Below are 20,527 nucleotides of genomic sequence, written 5' to 3'. Positions count from 1 at the left end.
ATTTCTTATATTTCCTCTCTTTGGACATTGCCCTGCCCTCAGTCAAAAAAGAATAGCTAGATATTTGTAAACTGCTATGATATCTTCCGTCAGTCTTCTTTTTGCAAGCTGGAGATGCCCAGCCCTTTTAACCATTTGTCATAGAGTTTGGTTTCTGGGTTCCTTTTCCTCTGTGTTGAATCCAGCTTCTCCGTTCCCTTTTAATATGTAGCATTTAGGAAAAAAACCCAGTATAATCAGTCTGGGTAACATAAAACACAATAGAAATAGTACCCTTACTGATATGGGTGCAACATTTTGATAAATTAATTCAATATTTTATTAGCATTTTTAGCTGCTGCTCATTTAACTGCTGTTTGACCACAGAGATCTCTAGATTTTGCTCATGTGAACCATTGCCAAAGGAGGTTTCTTCAGGCTTGAAACTATGCATTTTGTTTTTCTTACTAATTGCAGACTCTTGCAAGCCTTGAAGTTGCCTCAATGATCAATTCTATCCAGATCATGTTGAAATTATTTTGAAAAGCTTCCTGTTATATGGCCCTCTCTTCATACAAAGTTGTTGAGTAACACAAGATCTATTTGATTCTTCTCTCTGGGTCAGCCCAGAACTAAAGTTCAACGATCATATGGATCCAATTATTCAACAAGTTGTGAATTGACTGAATCAAATTATCCTCTAATGTGTCAACTCATGAAGCTTTCCTGACCTGCTCCCGAGTTGCCATAGGCAGAGGGATGGGAAATTGCACCTCACAGTTGCACCGAGGAATTCACACCTCAGTCAAAACAAAACACATTCTAGCTGTCTGAAGTCAAGGCCATCTCCACGGAAACCTGCAACAGCTGGAGGGAGTGACTTCTATGACCTGCGAAATTGTTTCGTTGGGGAATGTGACTGGTGACACACGTTGAGGGGAGAGGACAACAGGGTCAGATGCAAGGCGCGAACTGGGTGAAGTCAGAGTTGGCTTAGTTCATGCCGACATGGCACTTCTTAATAAACAACTGGATTTTTCTTGCTAAATGGCTCAGGGCTCCTGCTTTTATTAGGACATCGGTCGGAACCTTGACATAATGCACATTTATTCATAGTCTCTCCAAAAATACCATAAGAAACTTCCTTGTATTCCTTAACCTACCAAGTATTCATACAGTCATAAAAATAAATAAGATTAATCTGAAAGGACTTGCTCTTGATAAAACATTGCTGGTACCTGGAAATAGTAGCAATATTGTCTAAGTATCACAGACATGATGTTTAACATGTCCAGGATAACTTCATCCTTGTTTTTTATAGCACATTTTGAAAAATGAAATTGGCAGTAAGAGTGATCAGAAATCTGTTAGACCTCCTACTTTTGTGAAAAAAGAAAAACTTAGCAAGTATTGAAGTCTCCTATTAGTATAGCTTGCTCTTTTGAGAATTTGGTGAGTTCATATACCTAGGAGGGTTTCCAGCAGCTGGTTCAGTAACACAGTAAGCTGAACAATGGTATTGATTTTTTTTATCTTCATGCTTTCAAAAAGGTTACTATATTTATAGATTTTTTCATAGATGTAGGGTCTTTTGATATTTAGTGCTACATTAGCTCCGTTTTTTAAAAAATTCTATCCATATCTTGGATTTTGTGTTCTAGTCCCAACTCATTCAATCAGGCCTCTATGATACAAATATTCCTCAATTTACAACCATTAATTTAATGACTTTTCAATGTTATGACAGTACTGGAAAAGTGACTTATAACTAGTCCTCACCTTTACAACCATTGCAGGATCCTCACAATCACATGATCAAAATTGGGGTAATTGGCATGTATTTATGATGGTTCAGCATTCCATCATCATTTGATCACCATATGCTACCTTCTCAGGGAATTTTGGACAGGTAAAGTCAATGGGACAAACCAGATTCATTTAATGACTGTGGTGATTTACTTAACAATTGCAGCAAAAAGCTTGTAAAAACAGGACGCAACTCCCTTAATGAGTCCATCGCTTAGTGATGGAAGTTCTTGTTCTGGTTGTCATAAATGGAGGACTACCTGTACTCATCAGATCATATATGATGCCCAGTGTTAGGATTTCTAGTTCCCCCTGTTTGTTGTTCAAACAGTGTGCATTAGTACTCAGCTATTGGCATCTGGACATATTACTATTTGCTGGTCTCCTATCAATGTGTTGAGAATTTCCCATGACCCTTTCTTGCCTTGTACTGATTTAGTTCCTAATATCCAAGTTTTTTCTACCTGAGACTGTGCTTTCATCACCTCCTTTCTTGTGATTTAATTTAGTGGAGAATTCTTTAAAATCTTATACAGGAACTTTTCTGTGCTATCCACTATCTAATAAAGCAATCACAAGTTTTAGCAATGAATCCAAACCTGAACTGGAAGCAGATTTTGGTGTTAGAATTTTATACAATTGGAGTTATTTAAAAGGATCCTTCATCGCACATAACTTTCTAGCTATGTTGACACTCAGGGTAAGTACAAGCTGCAAGTAGATGAGTTAACCTTCTCCCCTAATTGCTTACTGAAGGCTTGTATCTACTTAGTTTGTATAAAAGATATAACATCTCCCTCAAGTTGAACATGACATGGTATGATCACATATGTGCGTCTTCATTTTCTGGCAACAATACGGAAGGATTTGCTGTTGCTTTCATCTGTGTTATATTTTATTTTTTCTAATTTCCCAATCTGGCCTGTATCACTGGAATCTCATGATGGTCCATCTTATCAGAAGAATAAGTTAGATTAAATTGTATTTATTTCTAATGCTTGGTAACTACATGATGTGTAACTAGCATTGGGCATTAATAGGTTGTATCTGACAGAATAGGAACCATCCCATCTGTCATTGTGTACTGAAAAAGAACTGCTAGCTTTTTCAGACAACTGCTACTAGAAAATGCAGTCTTGTTTCTCTTGATTCTTATACTACATGGATGTGGGTAAGAAATTTTAATATTATTGTTTTGTTCTGCTCCCAAGACCAGCAGTCTCTGAATACAGTAGCAATTTTGCTGTGTCAGGGAAATAAATCAAAGCATTGTTATATGTCTGTGATAAGATAAAAGGATGATTAAATATGATAATTGTACAGAACAAGTATTTTACTACTGTGATATATTGGTATGCCACAGCCAAAGCAAAATCTCTAGAACCCTTGATTCAGCATGTAATATTTAAACAGATTTCTCCTTAGTGACAAAAGAAGATTATTGTACATTAAAAGGTCTGAACTGTGTGAAGTTTCTGTGCTGTTCTTGTAAAGAAGAGAGACTGACCTCCTCAACTTTCTTCATCTATATGGATCTTCTGTTCACATTATTAATTCAGTGGTTTTAGCAAAGGAAACTGTTACTGGAGAATTTATCCTTCTTCGGAGGAATTCTCCAACCACAAGTTACAGTGCCAACATAAATCAGGAATTAGGCTTTATAAGTAACTTATCTTCTCTTATAAATAACTTCTCTTCAGCACATATAATTATCATTCCCATTTCTGTGACTCCTAGTATTATTGTGAATACATGTATAGTTAGTTTCCTAGTCTAGCTTTAGAAGTATTTGAATCATTGGGGTGTTATAAAGAAATAAGGTAGGCCTCTTTCTTTCATTTTTAGAATTTTCCATGAATCATTATGACACAAAACATGAGTCAAACACAAGCAAGTTGTGCGCTATCACGAGTGGTTCAATTCCATTGGGCAATGTATCACTACAGTACTGTTTCCAGTAATGAATTTGGCTCTAGTACATTTTTATTTTTAGAATGGGGTGGGGTGGGGAGCATATAAAGAAGAATGAATGAAAAAGATCTTCCATGTGGTATATGTGCTTTCATTTTATCTGTGAGCCCATTCATGTGTTAAATGCTCATCTATTCTTGCCTGTCAGAAATATTTCTATGCTGGTTAGCAGTCTATAATGCACAGGGTTATCCATATGGCTTCATTCAGAAGTATTAGAGGTACGTACAAACAGATCTTGTAATATTGCTGTCAGTGGAACTATTCTTGAGCTTGGAAAGCAGAGGCAACAGATTTTTGCTATGATTAACATGCTTATCAATAGCAATCCAGCAAATATTTGCTCTTGTTTGTAGTTCTACTCATTTTGTACTTATCCAGATTCTGAAGACTGAGCTTATTTATATCAAAATTGAAATTGTTTCCATGCTAACAAGATGGTTATATTGCTCATTATTTCTTTCATCCCTTTTGACTCAAGGGTGAAGTTGACAAGCTGAAAACAAATATATACAGTGCGTTATTCAGTATGTATCATTATGTTGTCTGACTTTTGAATGATAATACCTAATAGATCTTGCTCCTATGGCCAAATGTGAGGAATACTGAAATGGCTCCTCATCTTAATAAAATTTGGATCTGATCTGGTTTATTTGATTAGTAAAAGGTCTGAATTCAAGAGTCAGAGCCCAGGAATTAAATTTGTCTAACTAGAATGACATTACATCATAAGTGTGGGCCAATAATATTTCTCTTTTCCCAATTCTTTGTTCTATTATTTTGATTTTACTTCTAATACATTAGTCTTTTGCTGTAATTTGCAATTCTAAATATATATGGCTAGTCAGTAACCATCAATAATTATTACTTATGATTATCCCATTATTTTCTAAAGGGAGCCATAAATAATATTTCATTTTTTTGGTTTAATTTTCATCTGTATTATTACAAAATGTCCCACAACAGAGACATACCTAAAGCCCCCAAAATAAACAAACCACAGCATGGTAATCTATACATTCCATAAACTTAAACATTGGTATCATCATAAATGAAGTTTTTTGCTTTAGGAGGCTCCATTCTCAGATCCATTGACTCTGTCTCTAAAAATTATAAATGTTGCCTTAATGATACTAGAATGTAATCAGGCTGCAGCTACATCTAACTATCAATTGCTTTCACATAAAGATAGTCTTCTACTTATGATGACAGTTGGACCTTGAATCTTGATTGTTAAGCAAAGCAGTGATTAAGCAAGATGATTCTCTCAATGACTGGAACACTGGTTCTTACAGTTGTGTTCATTAAGTGGCTATGCATGCCTCCTATGGTGGAGTGGGGAGAGGACATGGGCCTTCAACCATACCCAGGAAGCCCTCTTCCCACCCAATTAGAGAGATTGATTGCGAAGATGATGGTGTTTATTAGCATTTTCACCAGATTTAAGATTCATTCCTTCAGTGTGCAAGATTTCCCCTCTACGTTGGTGTTAGACAAGGGTCAGTGGAATTTAAGAAGGGTTTGATTTAGTCTGTTTGTTGCTACATAGAGACTCTAGGCAGATTCCTCTTTTAACTCTACCCCTAGGTTCTGCCATTCCTCCTGCAAAAGCTTTCTTAGCTTCAATCTTCACTGTTCCTGGAATTTTATTTTACTATTAGTTTATCCATAAACAATCCAAGCAATAGTTTATCTTTTTAAACACTAAACATGGCTAGAAACATATTTTTAATATACCATATTTACCTGAAAATAAGACCCTGTCTTATATTTTTTCTTGAACTCTGAAATAAGTGCTTGGCCTTAATGTCATGCGCTCAAAAGCCCAATTGGGCTTATTATCAGGGAATGTCTTATTTTGGGGAAAACAGGGTACTTTATTAATTTTTTATTAATATATATATATAAAAAAACAAATTAGAAAAGAGAAAAAGACAGGAATGAAATATGCAAAAGAATAAAGTTGGTTTGGCTGGATGCCAAGGTCATTACTACACTGTCCTGTGTGGCATCTTTATCACAAATACTTATTAAGTTTGATTGTTTAGATTTCAGAGGTTTTAGCAAAAAAATTATCCTAGAAAGGATAATATATGTAACTTTAATAAGTAAAAAGGAAGACACAAAAAGATCTGCCTTGAAGTAATAATGTATAGTATACAGTAGTACCTCACTACTCATTGTTAATTGATTCTCAGAGGCATGATACCAAAAATGATGAGTACCAAACAGTTTTTTCTCATATGGAATAATGTAGGAGTTACAAAGCAGCTGAAACCAACAAGTTCTAGCTTGTGCATTGAGTACCAAAGAATGATGCGGCAAAATGTTTGCATCAAAATGTGCTGAGTACCAAATTCGATGAGTTTCAAAGCAATCAAGTAGCAAAATACCATTATATAAGCCCATCTATGGATAAACTCACCTTCAAAATTTTCATATCTCTTAATTTTCACAATGTTCATAAGTGGCAGTTTTTCATAGTATTGTGATTAAAAACTGCTTACCCTTGGATGGGCTTATCAATAAGCATATATATAGGTTATTTATTTATTTTATTTTTTATTTTTATTTGATTTATATGCCGCCCTTCTCCGGAGACTCAGGGCGGCTTACAGTGCGTTAAGCAATAGCCTTCATACTTTTGTATATTTATACAAAGTCAGCTTATTGCCCCCACAAACTGGGTCCTCATTTAACCTACCTTAGAAAGGATGGAAGGCTGAGTCGACCTTGAGCCTTGGAGAGATTCGAACCAGCAGTAAATTGCAGGCAGCTGTGTTAATAACAGGGTGCTTTAAACCACTGTAGTACCAAGGCTCTTATGCTGGTATTTTCATAAAGCTGAAGGAAAAAATTACTGTATATACTGTAGGACAAGTCCTTCTGTAGATAAATGAAACCCAATTTTTTGGGTTATAGTTTGGCCTACATTTTTCAGTGTATCTGTCAGTATATATTGTAGGTGTGATATTACATTTTCGGCATCTTTGTCGTGATCTTATCTGGCTTAGAGGAAATCACTCTAATCAGCAGTTTTTATGGGGTAAACCTTCCTAACATTCTTCTGGGACAGGAGAACTATTCATGCACTTTAGGTACTTTTTATGTACAGAATAATGAGGATTTAAACCCTACATAGTGTCAAAAAAAAAAGATTTCTGGTTTTATAACGAGCTGCTGGTCATTATGTGCAGAGTTTTCTCTTGGAAAAAAATTGACTGCTTTAATTTGAGAGGTGTCTGAGTAGCTATATCATATTTGACAACATATAAAGTTCCCCAGTACAATTTATTGTTACATACCTTTGCCTACTATTAGCAGCCCTGAAAGTTGATTCAGGTATGTGTAAATAAATGTATTGTAAATACATTTACAAATACATTTATTTACACACACAATATAGATGTAAATAAAACAGCATTCAATAATTTTAATTAACAAAATCAGTATTCAAAATTGTTGGTATTACAACAATACTGCTACAATACAAAATACAAAATGTTGGTACTACAATATTCAGTTTCTGACTCTGGGTAGAATTTTCTGGTAGGACACTGCCTTTGTAGCTGAAAGAAGGAATGATTTATGAATGGTTGAAAGCTGCCATTACGCTGAGCAGTTTAGTTTGGAGTGATTTGTCTGAATTATTTGTGAGTGTTTAATCTGCTTGCAAAGCATGTAAGGAGAGATGCGTATTTTGTGACTTCAAGGACAGGGTAGTTTCTTGCAGGTTGATCTTGCCATGTCTTCCTTTGCTTTAACTTCTCAGTGTTATCTGTGACAGGCACGCAGACTATTGATGAGATAAGCACCTGTCTGCAGAATTTCTCAGGCTTCAAGGGAAAAAAAAAGAGTATTATTCCTTACTCAAGAAGATTTGTAATAGCTAGACTAGAATGTTCTGTCATTCTGAATGTTCTGCTGTGATAATAATTTATCATTTTAAGGCTCACCTATACTCGTGTTGATTTTTCAACCCTTGAATATTTTATCACTTTTTGAAGGGAAGTGAACCAAAACCAAATGTCCAAAGTGAGGTATATTTTGTGTTGCATGTTGCTAGTGAAATCTGTATTTTGCATTTTTACTCATGAGTCTTGTTTTTGGAATCCATTGGGTGGTCAAAAATAAGATGAGAACATTTATCTGAAGTAGCAAAACATAGACAGTGATTGACTCCTCTTATTCTTCTATCATATATTTTTGTGGTTAGAAAGCTGTGAAACAACAAGCAAGGCAAGGAGTTTAGATTAGGTCATGTGAGGACTGCATAATCTAGAGTCAGGAGATGGTTGTCACTGGTAAACTTAGTAGTATCTTATATCAGAATTGAGCAGGAGGAGGAGAGCAGTACCAAGTACAATGCTAAATATATAGCTTCACTGCAAGGGAGATTTTTTTTTTTTAAGGAACAGATGGGGACAGAAATGGGCTTAACAGTAGCAATTATTTCTAATTATTTGTAGTTATGACTGAATGCAAATTAATTCTTAGGAGATTGGTTTTGTTTATAACAAAGAGATTTTTTAAAAATTGAAAAATGTCAATAAGTAGATAAATCAATCTACTTGTATTATTATAAAATCTAAATTAGTAGCTCTTACAAGGTTGGTTTGGTTATTTCATTAATAGCTTAAGATGTTTCATACTTCTTCAAGCGCCTTCATCTTTCAATGAATCTACAAGAAAGCTTTGCTTTTGAAAGAAGTCGGGGATGTGTTTGTGATCTCAAAGGCTTTTTCCTTTGTTATACTTGGTTTCTTCCCTTTGATCTCCCCCCTCCTCTGATTTTAGACATTTGAAAATAAATTTGCTTTCCTTGTCACTTAATCTTCCCTGATCTATGCTACCGGCATTAGCTCTGTACTTTAATTTACAGACTGGAGTAGGAAGGGGTCAAAGAATGTGCATTTCAGTTGATACAATTTAGATGTAGCACAATTGATTAATTCCATGTTAGTATTCTCTGTACTATCAGCGCTCATCATGTTTAGGATACTAAAGACTAGCATAGTAAGGACACTCTTGGTAGAAAGTGACTATACATCTATTTTATGCTGCTATTGATTACTGGTATCCAGACACCTCATGATGTCTACTTACATTATGATGGAAGGTGCTGAACAAGGGTTTCACTGCTTGTTACTGCTATCATTATATGGATTCCAACATAACCAATACAAATGTACTGTTCTACTTTATTAAAAATAAGAAGTCAGAATGATTAGGCCCCACGATCAATATGTGGGTTGAGATCTGGGTTAAGATTCCAGTCTTTTCACCAGAAAAAAAACCTAAATGTGAGAAAAAAAGGGCAGCAATATGCAATGTAACATATATTTTCATTGCTGATAGAGTTAGATTTGCAAGTGTGACTGGCATGTAAAAGAAGACTTAGATTTTTTTTCGTACATATTTCCTTTATGTAGTTGCATCTGGCGAACCTTCTCTGAACTAGGAAGCCTAGCAGTCAGTACTGGTTAGTTATATAGAAAGGAGACCTCCAGAGAATTCCAAGGGTTAGAATAAAGAGGCAAGTCTAAAAATAGTCATTAAGGGATGCAGTGAAAAATCATTTCTACTACCCAGAATTGTATGACTGGGCTAGTTTGTAGATATCATATGCAAATACATAACGTTGCTGATAAAATGATATTGATGTACATGTTGAATTAATCTCCCTTGGATAGCGTATTTCCTTCTTCCTTTTGCAGCTGGCCTGACCTTCCAACTTAACTGCTGGCATGCTGTCAGTTTCCAGCCTCAGCTACCTGCTAAAAGATTCTTGAGACTCTTCTTTTGGTCTATTCTTGTATCTGCTCAAATATTTACCTGGAATCCTGCAGCACTGAAGATGGGCTTTAGGTCTCCTGGGTCTTGTGTCATTTAATTATTTTGCCTCAGGTTTGTTCTATACTTTCCCCTTCAATTCTTTTCCTAGGCTCACTCCAGTCCTTTCTGTAAGGCCCACAAGGGGAGAAAGAAGCTGAATCAAGCAGAAGCAGTTGGAATATTGGCAGGTTCAGTCAGACAAATAAAGGTAAAGCTAGGCGGGGGAGACAACTAAAAATATTACAAATTATGTCATTGTAGAATAATTGATGCCAATTGTAACAAGGAAGGTACCACTGAGCAGGAAAAAGGGGCATAAATGATTCACAGCACTTCCTGCTGCATAAGCTATAGAAAGATATCTTTACAAAGGACTGAACTAATCCAGAGCTTTGACAATCTTTAGTTCCAAAAGGGCACAGGGCCACAAGCATCCACTGCTCTGGATGCTTTTGTCAGAATATCCCTTTTGGATATGATGATGGTATTATGTCCAATGTAGAAAGTCTAATGCTTTCATTAGACCACATTCCAAACAAAGGGACCCTTATTGTAGAGGGCTTTTTACGTCACCCTGTGCTTTACAGTTTGGTGAGATCGTGAAATGCTACAGGGATGGCCTAAGAAGAGCAGAATACCATGTTCTCCTTCTAACCTTTTTCTGGAGTAATGGTTTTTTATTTATATTAAGACATTTTCATAGAATAAAAACAAATTGAAGGAAAATGGGAAAAATGGGGACCTCCCAGAAACAAAAAAGAGGGGAACCCCCCCTAAAGCCGTGATGGTGAATACATGTGCCAGAGGTGGCACGCAGAGCCCTTTCTGCTGGCACACGTGCCGTCGCCCCAGGTCAGATCTCCATGGAGTTTCTTTCATGAGCTTCTGTTTCCCTGCAAACAATGAAACAGAAGCTCACGAAAGAAAAAGATCTTACCTCTTGCTGTGCTGTCGGAGTTGGGATGCCCCATCTCCCGCTGGTGAGCTGGTCTTCGGGTCTCTACTGTGCATGTGCGCATGCGCACATTCGTGCACCTTTCAGTTTGGGCATGCACACACATGTAGTTTGGGCACTTGGTGTCTAAAAGGTTCACCATTACTGTCCTAAAGTTAATAAATATATGAATGGCTTTTAACCTTCTTTTCAATGGATAATTACAATTTTCCTCCCTTTTAGCTGTTATATCAGTCCTTTCAACCTCTTGTTTAATCCACTTGTTTCTGCCATCTTTCAGAAATGGGGGTTATTAAACCGGAAGTAATCATCTCAAAGAGGGTATTTTGGGCATATTATGAGAGAAATGGGTCAATTCCTTGTTTGTGAGTTGAAGATCCAATTTGGGTGCCTCTTTTGAAATGCTTGTGTAAAACAACAAGGTCTGATTTCTTGAGGCCAGGGGATAATGACATTATTTTAGACTGGGAAAAGAAGTATTTGGATCAAACAGTTTTAAGAACTATTCGTTTGGAGAGGAGCTGAGTGGACTTTATGATTAAAACTTTCTCTAAAACTGGCACGGAGAAACACCCCATTACTACAGTTGGGGAATGCAGGGTATTAAAGCTCTTCTGTCACCATCACTTCCTGCTATCAGTGGCCAGGCCAAGTTCCAGGGGACTAATTGCATTCTCTGAAACCAAGGTCTGTATATCTACTCCCACTTATCAGACTATAATGGCCCCATCGTTGGAGGAGGAGATGGAGCTGGGGCCAGCACAGGGGGATGGTGCAGTCCCTATAGCTCAGGAGGAACGACCTGAGAATGTGGACAAGGCAGTCCCAGGTCCATCGGGCCTCGGAAGAATAGGCAGGGAGGAAGAGAAGGCTCAGGCTGATCAAGGAAGGGTGAGGAGACGGAAAGGGACGGAAATGGTGGAGCAGAGGAACTGCAGAGCTCTAGAGATGATCAAATACCTCCCCTGCCTGATCCCCGAGTGTGAAGAATGGAGAGAAGGTAGAGTCAGCAAAGGGCGACCAGATTACTCGGGACGAGGGCACCCCGCCCCTCTTCACGAGGTTCACCTGGAGAGTATTACTTAAGGAGATGCCGTGAAGTGGGGCTTTTGCCAGGAACAAGTGTTTGTTTTCGGATTACACTCCCTTGGCTGTGATTCAGACTGCTTTGTTTCGAAGATTGCTTTTGCCTTGTTTTGAGGACTGTTCTTGGCTTGCCCTAGCCCTGAAGATTCTCCTTTTAAACCTGCCTTGCCCATCTTGTTTTGAGAAGTGTTTTTGGCCTTTTGGTTTGAACTGTGCCCTTGTTTGTGAACTGCGTTTGTCTGTTGTTTCACTGTGCCCTTTGGGAAAACTGCTCCTGGTCTTGGACCTTTGCCTTGCTCTGAGCCCTACCCTTGCTTTCTGTCTGGTCTTTTGCTTTGTGGACTGGTCAGGTAATTTATGGGCTGTTGTTTGGGGAACTGAGGGTGGAGCCTGAGTGGTCAGTGGAGGGTCAATTGTTTAACCCTTTTGAGGAGAAATAAAAGACTCTCTGGAGGCCTGCCTAGTGTTGCCCACCTGGGTCATAACATTGAGAGTCACAACTGAAAAATATTTATCAGCCTACAGCACTCACAGAAAAGTGAAAATAATAATGAAGCACAGTGTGAAACCTAGGAATGAGAAAATCGAAACAGAAAATGTTGTGCTGCTTGTTAACTTGGAATTGTAGTCATAGCATTATTTAAACGTAGAATTAACTACCCATGACTTATTTGGGTTGATAAAATTCATAGACTTTGATATAGGTGAGTACTTGTTTATCAAATTCTAATTGAAAATTGCTATTTGCCAGTAAGAAACAGATACAGACTCACAACTAGAATGTGACAGACACAAATGCCCAATTTGTGAATATATCGGGAATATATTTCATGGCCTTCCGTTTTCATCTACAGCTCCTTAACTCATATGTTCATCTTCCAATGTGGTATATGCTATCATCTGCATTTGAAATAAGGAAGGGTGCAATAGGCAGAGGGACACAATTATAGTATCAGAAATGTGTTGTTTCCATTCCTTTGTTTTTGGGTTACAAAGTAATATCGAGAAACTTCTGCTTGATTACTTGGGGAAGTAGACTGTCCCACAAGATTCTGATTTGTTTTCCTCAATATTGATATTGACATGAAGGTATTGGAAAGGATAATTTCCGGGCTAGGACTAGTTCCATTAATATGCTAATGATAGTTAGCTATAATTATTCTCTCTGAGAACTCAGCTAGATGGTACTTGAGCTACTCTGAATATAAAGGAGTGTAAAATAAAATAAGATGCAGCTGTGTTTAGAGCAAAGACTACACTTTTATTTCTAGGAGCTGAATGTCAGGATATGTGACATGCACCTTTTCTGGATGGGACTGTATCCCTGAGGAACATCTCTGCAGTCTGTGGATTCTCCAGCTCAACAGCCATATAATTTCAGTGAAGGAGATAGTCATTTATTAAACTCAGTTGATACAGCAGTGTGTCCCATCTGGGAGGAAACGGACCAGTGGTTCAAGACTTGCAGTGTGCTCTTTGTCAGCCAACCCTTGAAGGTGACCTGTATCTAACTCAAAAAGCAATGCTGTTAGTGGTAAGGGGATCTCATTTGAGTCCCATATTACCCCTGTGTTGAAATAACTTCATTTTTGAGCTTTTGAATATTAATGGAACAACTATGGGTCATGACACAAATATAATTAACATATTACAGAAATATTGAATCAACTCTTTCCTCTTCCTAGCAAAATGTGCAAACCCACAACTGTTTATAGAAAAGTCCCATTAAGTTTTTTTTCCCCGTCTTTCCGAAACTTGATCTTTTTTCTGAGTCGGATCTCATGCTGTATGATCCAGTCCACATCTCTTCTTGACTGTGCTAGATTCAGTCCTTCCCAGCTAAACCTCTGGGCAATTTTAATAGAATGTAATATATGTAGTTTAGATTTGAACCATGGAATCGTTGGTGCTCTTTGAGCTGGAGTTGTCTTCCAGCAGTATACACACCAGGCAAATAGCCAGTGCTAGCAAATTCCTTTTCATGTGTATTTCCCACCATATGCTTGCTTATCCTCTTGTAATCCCTTTCTCTCCAATATCTCTGCTGTGCAAGATGTAAGAAACCAGGTCAGTACAGAATAGTACTTACTAACTGACTATGATGACTGTAATGGTGAATATGTAACAGAGAAAGAGAGATACTGGTTGCAAAGTTATGTTTTCAGAACAATTTTAACTTTGAATTATTTATGCATGAGAAGGTTGGTAAGCAAGGTGTACTGGAACTCATTATTGTATCTTTTGAACTGGAAAATAATTATCTTGAGGAGATTGAAATGCTTTCCTTAAAATTGGTCAATTATCCCCGATTTTTCTTTTAGTGTAACATATTTATTTATTTATTTATTATAGCATATAACTATTACAATATGATTGTATCTGACTTATAAGAAACTTTGATCAACATCAAAGATAAGAAAAGTACAAAAACATGTAAAGAGTTATTGATTTAACTTTGTGGTACCCAGATTAAACATGACAATGAATACCTTGGTTATAGTTGATCATGCCCAAATCACATTGATATTTCAAATTCAACATGGGTTGTTCTGGAAGAATGGTTAGTAATGATAATTTCAACAAAGTGCTGTTGCAAATATTGATGAGAGTGATACAGTCAGAACATAACCACTCATGTTATTTGCTGTGTAGTAGTTGCCATTATTTTCCTTTATGTATGCTTGTTACTTTGCCTGGATAGTATCATATAGGTTAAGTCCAAGCCGCATAATAATGTTTTGTGAGTATAAAGTGGCATTACTTCATGTGTGAATAGGCATAGCTGAGTTCATTGTTGGAAGAGAAAGGTGCAAATGAAATTAGTGAACCATTTTTAAAATTTAATAATTAAAAAAATATTCAGCAAAAAAATTTTCAGCAACATAATTAAGAAAAACTTTTATTTAAATTTTATGTAAAACCAATGAATTATTATACATTTACAAGAACAAATGTATAACAAAATATACATTTAAAAAGCTAAAAAATACAAACTAAAAAGAAAAGAAGAAATACTAAAATAATTTTATAAGAAAAATAATACATTACAATTTCTAATTTCACTACTCTTCTATGACACTAAAATAGAAGATCATATACAATATTAAACATGGTATAAAATCCAGTTTTAGCATATAGGATAAAATTGTGTGTTATTTGTAAATATTTCAGTGCATATGTTCCATTTCCTTCTATTTTTTAATTGTACCATATCCTGATGGTACATTTTCTAACAATTTCAAAGATTCAAGGATAAAATGACCATTGAGTATTAGATACCCAAAATAGTCATAATAACACAGTTGGTTAAAATCTTAGTTTACTTCCTCTGAATTTAATGCATTTTATTTTATTCGTTGTTTTGGGGGAGTGTCTTCTAGCAATTGACTCCTGGAAATTGATTGACTAGTCCCTATGGTGTTCTTGGTAAAGTTTTTCAGAAATGATTTGCCATCACTGCCTTCCTAGTCACCCAGCTGGCTTTATGCATAAGGTTTCTAATCTGATGCCTTAACTACCAACCCAAACTAATTCTTGCCTTAATCCCAGCTATGGGATATATCTTTGACACAGGAAAAGTAGCATTTGCAGCATGCTCGAGGTTTGTAAATCTCCTAGAGCGGTGCTGATGTGGTATTATTTTATCTCTGGTTATTTAGTTTTCTTGAAGATATGGACAGAATGATCCTCCATTTGATGTAGTAAACCCTTAGTTGTTTAGCGAACTGTGAACAAATGCTATATAATTCTACTTGTTTGGACAACTCTGTTTGTTACATGTTCAAGATGATAGATTTGAATAGTTTCTTGATGGTTCTTGGAACTGAAAGGCATCAAGGCAGACAATTCTTCAAAAGCTTTTGGAATAGGAAATAGAGAAGAGTCTTAGGTATTAGATCTATTTTTCAAGGGACGTGCAGTAATAAAATGGATGAAGGAGCTAGAGCTGTGATGGCGAAACTATGGCACGCATGCCAGAGGTGGCACGCAGTGCCCTCTCTGATGGCATGTGAGCCATCGCCCCAGTTCAGCTCTGCTATGCATGCGTGTGCACTTCCCGCCGGCTAGCTGGTCTTTGGATCCCTGCCGTGCATGTGCAGGGGGCGGGACACATGCGGGGGGCTGTGCACACATGCGGGGGGGTGGTGCGCATGCAGGAATGCTGCACGCACATGCATAGGGGGATGGGACACATGTGGGTTGCACATGTGCGGGCAGGGTGCATGCGCAGGGCCATGTGTGCATTGCATTTTGGGGGTTTGCGCACACTTTGGGGACTCGGTCCAAAAAAGTTTAGCTATTTATTTATTTATTTATTTATTTATTTATTTATTTATTTATTGCGATTTATATGCCGCCTTTCTCCCTAGGGACTCAAGGCGGCTTACAAAATGACAACTTCAATACAAATCACAATACAATACCAAATTAAAATCAGTAACCCAATTAAAAAACGATTAAAAATTATACCAGTGTACCCCCAAACGGATCAGTTTAATTGGCGGAAGAGCCACGTCTTCAGCTCGCGACGGAAGGAAAGAAAGTCGGGGGCTGTCCTGAGCTCAGTGGGCAATCCATTCCAGAGGGTCGTGGCTCCCACAGAGAATGCCCTCCCCCTGGGGGTCATCAGCCAACATTGTTTGGCCAACGGCACCCTGAGGAGGCCAACTCTGTGAGAGCGCACAGGACGATGGGAGAATGGCTGGAGATGGTCCTGCAAGTACCCCGGGCCTAAGCCATGAAGGGCTTTATAGGTGAGCACCAGCACCTTGAAACGTATCCGGAGTGCCACCGGTAGCCAGTGCAGCTCACGCAGGAGAGGTGTTACACGGGAGTATCTAGACGCCCCCGTAACTACCCGTGCGGCTGCATTTTGGACTAGCTGAAGCCTCCGGACACATCCCAAGGGCAGCCCCATGTAGAGAGTGTTACAGTAGTCCAACCTAGAGGTAACAAGGGCGTGAATGACCGTGGTGAGGGCATCCCGGTCTAGGAACAGGCGCAACTGGCGCACAAGACGGACCTGTGCGAAGGCCCCCCTGGTTACGGCCGTCAGATGGTCATCTAAAGACAGCTGAGAATCCAGGAGGACACGCAAGTTGCGGACCCTATCGGAGGGAACAAGGGTTTCACCTCCAATCATTAAGGATGGAACCTCCAGATCCCGGGATGCCGGCATCCACAGCCACTCAGTCTTGGAAGGGTTGAGTCTAAGCCTGTTCCTCCCCATCCAAACCCGCACCGCTTCCAGGCAGTGGGACATCACGGAAAGGGCATCCCTAGGGTGGTCAGGGATGGAAATGTAAAGCTGGGTATCATCAGCATATTGATGATACCTCACCCCAAAACCACGGATGATCTCACCCAGCGGTTTCATATAGATATTAAAGAGCAGAGGAGAGAGAACCGAGCCCTGAGGCACCCCACAAGTGAGAGGCCTCTGAGAGGATACCTGACCCCCCGCCCAAACAGACTGCAGACGGCCCGAGAGATAGGAGGAGAACCACTGTAAAACAGTGCCTCCTAACCCTATCCCCCTGAGCCACTGCAGCAGGATACCATGGTCGATGGTATCGAACGCCGCTGAGAGGTCAAGAAGGACCAGGATGGAGGAGCAACCCCCATCCCTGGCCCACCAGAGATCATTTACTAGGGCGACCAATGCCGTTTCCGTGCTGTGGCCACGCCTGAAACCAGAAACTCAGCTATCACTGAGCTAGAGTGATATGGTAGAACATTCAAAGAGAATCTGACTTAATATACCAGTCCTGGTTAAATTGTGATTCCCTTAAGACTTGAATGAAGCTTCTAGAGCCCTGGCATCTAAATTGCAATGTTTAACATGACAGAAGGAGAAAATCATTACATTCATGGAGAGCAATCATTTAAATTACATTTAAAATAATTTTCATTTAATAAAATGTATACTGCAGTTAAATCTCATTTAACTTTTATATTAGCCCTGTCTTTTTCTAAGAGTGCAGATAATATGCATTTTTAGCGAAAGAGGAAATGAAGCTCGTTTCTCTGTTACTTTCTTGCACCAGCAGGTAACTATTATATAGTTGGGTAGACCTCAGCTGCAGCCTCTGGGTTGGCTGTTCAGATGAGTTATAATTAGTTGAATTTAGTCTGTTTTATGGGGATCATTTTAATTGAATTTTTCTTGTGTGCTTAAATGTATTTGCTTTTGTTAGTCATTACCCTTTGTTGGAAAAGCAGAGTAGAAATTCAGTAAATTAGCAAATTAACCACCTGAGGGTAACTTTGCTTTTTAAAAGAACAAATCTCATTTTAAAAATCCAACTTAATAGTTCTCTTCAGATCCCCATAATTAAGATTAAGATAGATTATAATGTTTCTAAGAGTGTTGGGAAAACAGGCTAATTTGTTTCTTCCTTGGTTTCACTTTCAGATCCCGAATTCAAGGATCTTGGGGTTTTGAAACCATTGCCAGGTCGGTATGTTCAGTTTTCCATAGCACTTCAAAACCTTTGTATTTGATCTGATTTTCTTCTTGCTTGATCTTTATGTTTTGTTGTTATTCAGTCTGTGAGTTTCAAATGGGAGGATCTGAAGGAATTGTGGAATCGGTGCAGATCGGAAAAGAAGGGAAAGCTTCTGATTCTGAGGCTGTTGATTGTAAATGGTACATCCGAGCACCACCACGATCCAAGGTCAGTTCTGTTCCATTCTTTGATTTGGGGTCATCATTTAAGCAAGTGACTATATTAATACAGGAATTTATTGCTTTCTACAAATAGCTTTTGTTTAATAAGCTGTATCTATGAAACATGTAAACTTACATTCTTTGCAATACGGAAAAAGTTATAATCAGTGTAAATATTTTAAGTGGTATGGTAGATTTAGAGCAATTTGATGCGCAGACAATTTTTAGGCTTAGGCCCTTTCCTATGTATCAGTAAACATGTCATTGTTTAATATTTTCAAGGACTCCAAAACGTTCAGTTAGTAATTCTGTAATATAAGTACCACTTTTCTAGAATTAAAGAACAACGTTTTGAAAGAAATGTCATAATCATACTGTTCAATTGCCCTACTATGTTCTATTCACCCTCAATATGCTAAAATGCAACTTTCACTGTCCTCTGCAGATTCTCCAATTTGTCAACATTCGTTTTAGAGGTGTCCAGAATTGGATACGGTATTCAGATGGGTACCTGATTGGGATAGAGTAGATGGGACAATTAGTTCTCATGGTCTTCAATCTGTGTTCCTATTAATACATTGTAAAATTGCATGTCTTTTTAGCAGCTGCATCATGCTGTTGGTTCACATTCAACCTGTGATCTACTTACACGCCCAGAATCTTTTCACATGTACAGTCAGGTTTATTTCATATTTTTACCCAGATGTGGAGTTCATGTTTCTCTCTATTAAATATATTTTGTTCATTTCATTCCATTGTTCAAGTCTATCTGTGGACCTTTTTGAATCTATATATTTTTTAAAGTATAGGTCCATCCTCCTAAATTTGTGTCATCTTCAGATGTGATGATCATTATCAACTTGTTAATAAAAATGTTGAACAGCACAGAACTCTGTTTAGTACCTTTGACACTGCACTCAGTACTATGATCTAATTCAGTGTTTCTCAACCTTGGTAGCTTGAAGATGGGTGGACTTCAACTCCCAGAATCCCCCAGCCAGCGCTGCTGGCTGGGGGATTCTAAGAGTTGAAGTCTACCCATCTTCAAGCTTCCAAGGTTGAGAAACACTGATCTAATTTGATATAGAGCCATTTAAGAGTACTTCCTTGACCATATTTCAGTCAATTATAAATGTCTACAGTTGTTTTCTACTTACATTGTCATTTTATTAATGAGGACATCATAAGAAGCTTTGCTGAACTTTTTGCTGAGGTCAAAATATTAAGTTAGTCACTCTCAAAAAAGGAGATGAGAGTAGCATTGCATGACTTGTTTATGGCAGATCCTTGATGACTCTTTTTAACTGTTGCATGCTTATGCAAAGACTCCCAGATATTCTGTTAAATTATCTGCTAAGGTATCTTGCTTGGTGTAGATATCAAGCTGAGGGGTTTGTAATTTTTCAGGATCTTCTCTTTTCTGAAAATAGACACCGTTTGTTCTCGTTCAACCTTCTAAAACTTAACAGTCCCTGGGAGTTTTGAAAGATTATAATTAATGGTTCTGCTATCACCTCTACAACTTTCTTCCATATCTAGGATGTAATTTATTTGGCTCCCAAAAAATCAAGTAATTTAAATTAGCTGAGTGATCTTGCTTGGCCTGAGATCATTTCCCACTTTCTACCAGTAGTACCATGGCTAGCTAGAGCTTCATTTCTATTCAGAGAGGAGAAAGACCTAAAAAACACAATAAAACATTCTGCCTTCTCACCATCATCCATAACCTGTTCCTCGCTTTGTTTTTTCAACAGACCTACATTGTGTTTTTTTGTTTCCTTTCCTTTTTTCAGAGATATCTGAAATAATGTTTTCTATTCCTTGGGGCATTTCTTGCAAACCTCAGTTCATTCTCACCTAGTCCTTACCAATCTTTCTTTCTCTCATTATTTTGTTTTAATTCTGTCTGGTTTATTCCTGAGAATAAACTGCAAAATGGATATATGTCTGGGGTGTCAAACTCGATTTCATTAGCGGCTGCGTATTTTGAAATGTATATGTGAACTACAGTATGTTATATACTTTTTCTACCATAAGTTGTACAAAGAGAGTAAGCACATTTTACATTAATTAAGTACTGTAGATAAAATGGTTTAGATTCCCTATATAGTTAGTGTCATTGATTCATGAGGCAACTAGTGTAGCCATGGGTTTCTTGAAATTTTTTACTGGATTATGATGGAGAGATTTTGAGAAGTGGTTCTTATGATTCCAAGGGTAGACAT

General features: G+C 37.8%; 1 protein-coding gene across 1 annotated transcript in view; it reads left to right on the top strand.

The window, feature by feature from the left end:
* NETO1 (neuropilin and tolloid like 1) overlaps positions 1 to 20,527 on the top strand; it is a 98,323-nt gene that overhangs the window by 43,619 nt on the left and 34,177 nt on the right. The window contains exons 6-7 of the mRNA XM_070940993.1: positions 18,048 to 18,089; positions 18,182 to 18,309. Coding sequence (XP_070797094.1) covers positions 18,048 to 18,089; positions 18,182 to 18,309 — 170 coding nt within the window. The remainder of the gene's footprint in view (positions 1 to 18,047; positions 18,090 to 18,181; positions 18,310 to 20,527) is intronic.

The sequence above is a fragment of the Pituophis catenifer genome, unplaced genomic scaffold (assembly GCF_029215685.1).
Source record: "Pituophis catenifer annectens isolate HBS135680 unplaced genomic scaffold, rPitCat1.0.hap2 SCAF_3, whole genome shotgun sequence".
In the NCBI taxonomy this organism is placed as follows: Eukaryota; Metazoa; Chordata; class Lepidosauria; order Squamata; family Colubridae; genus Pituophis; species Pituophis catenifer.
The sequence above is the reverse complement of the archived record's forward strand: the minus strand, read 5'-3'. Positions and strand labels throughout refer to the sequence as shown.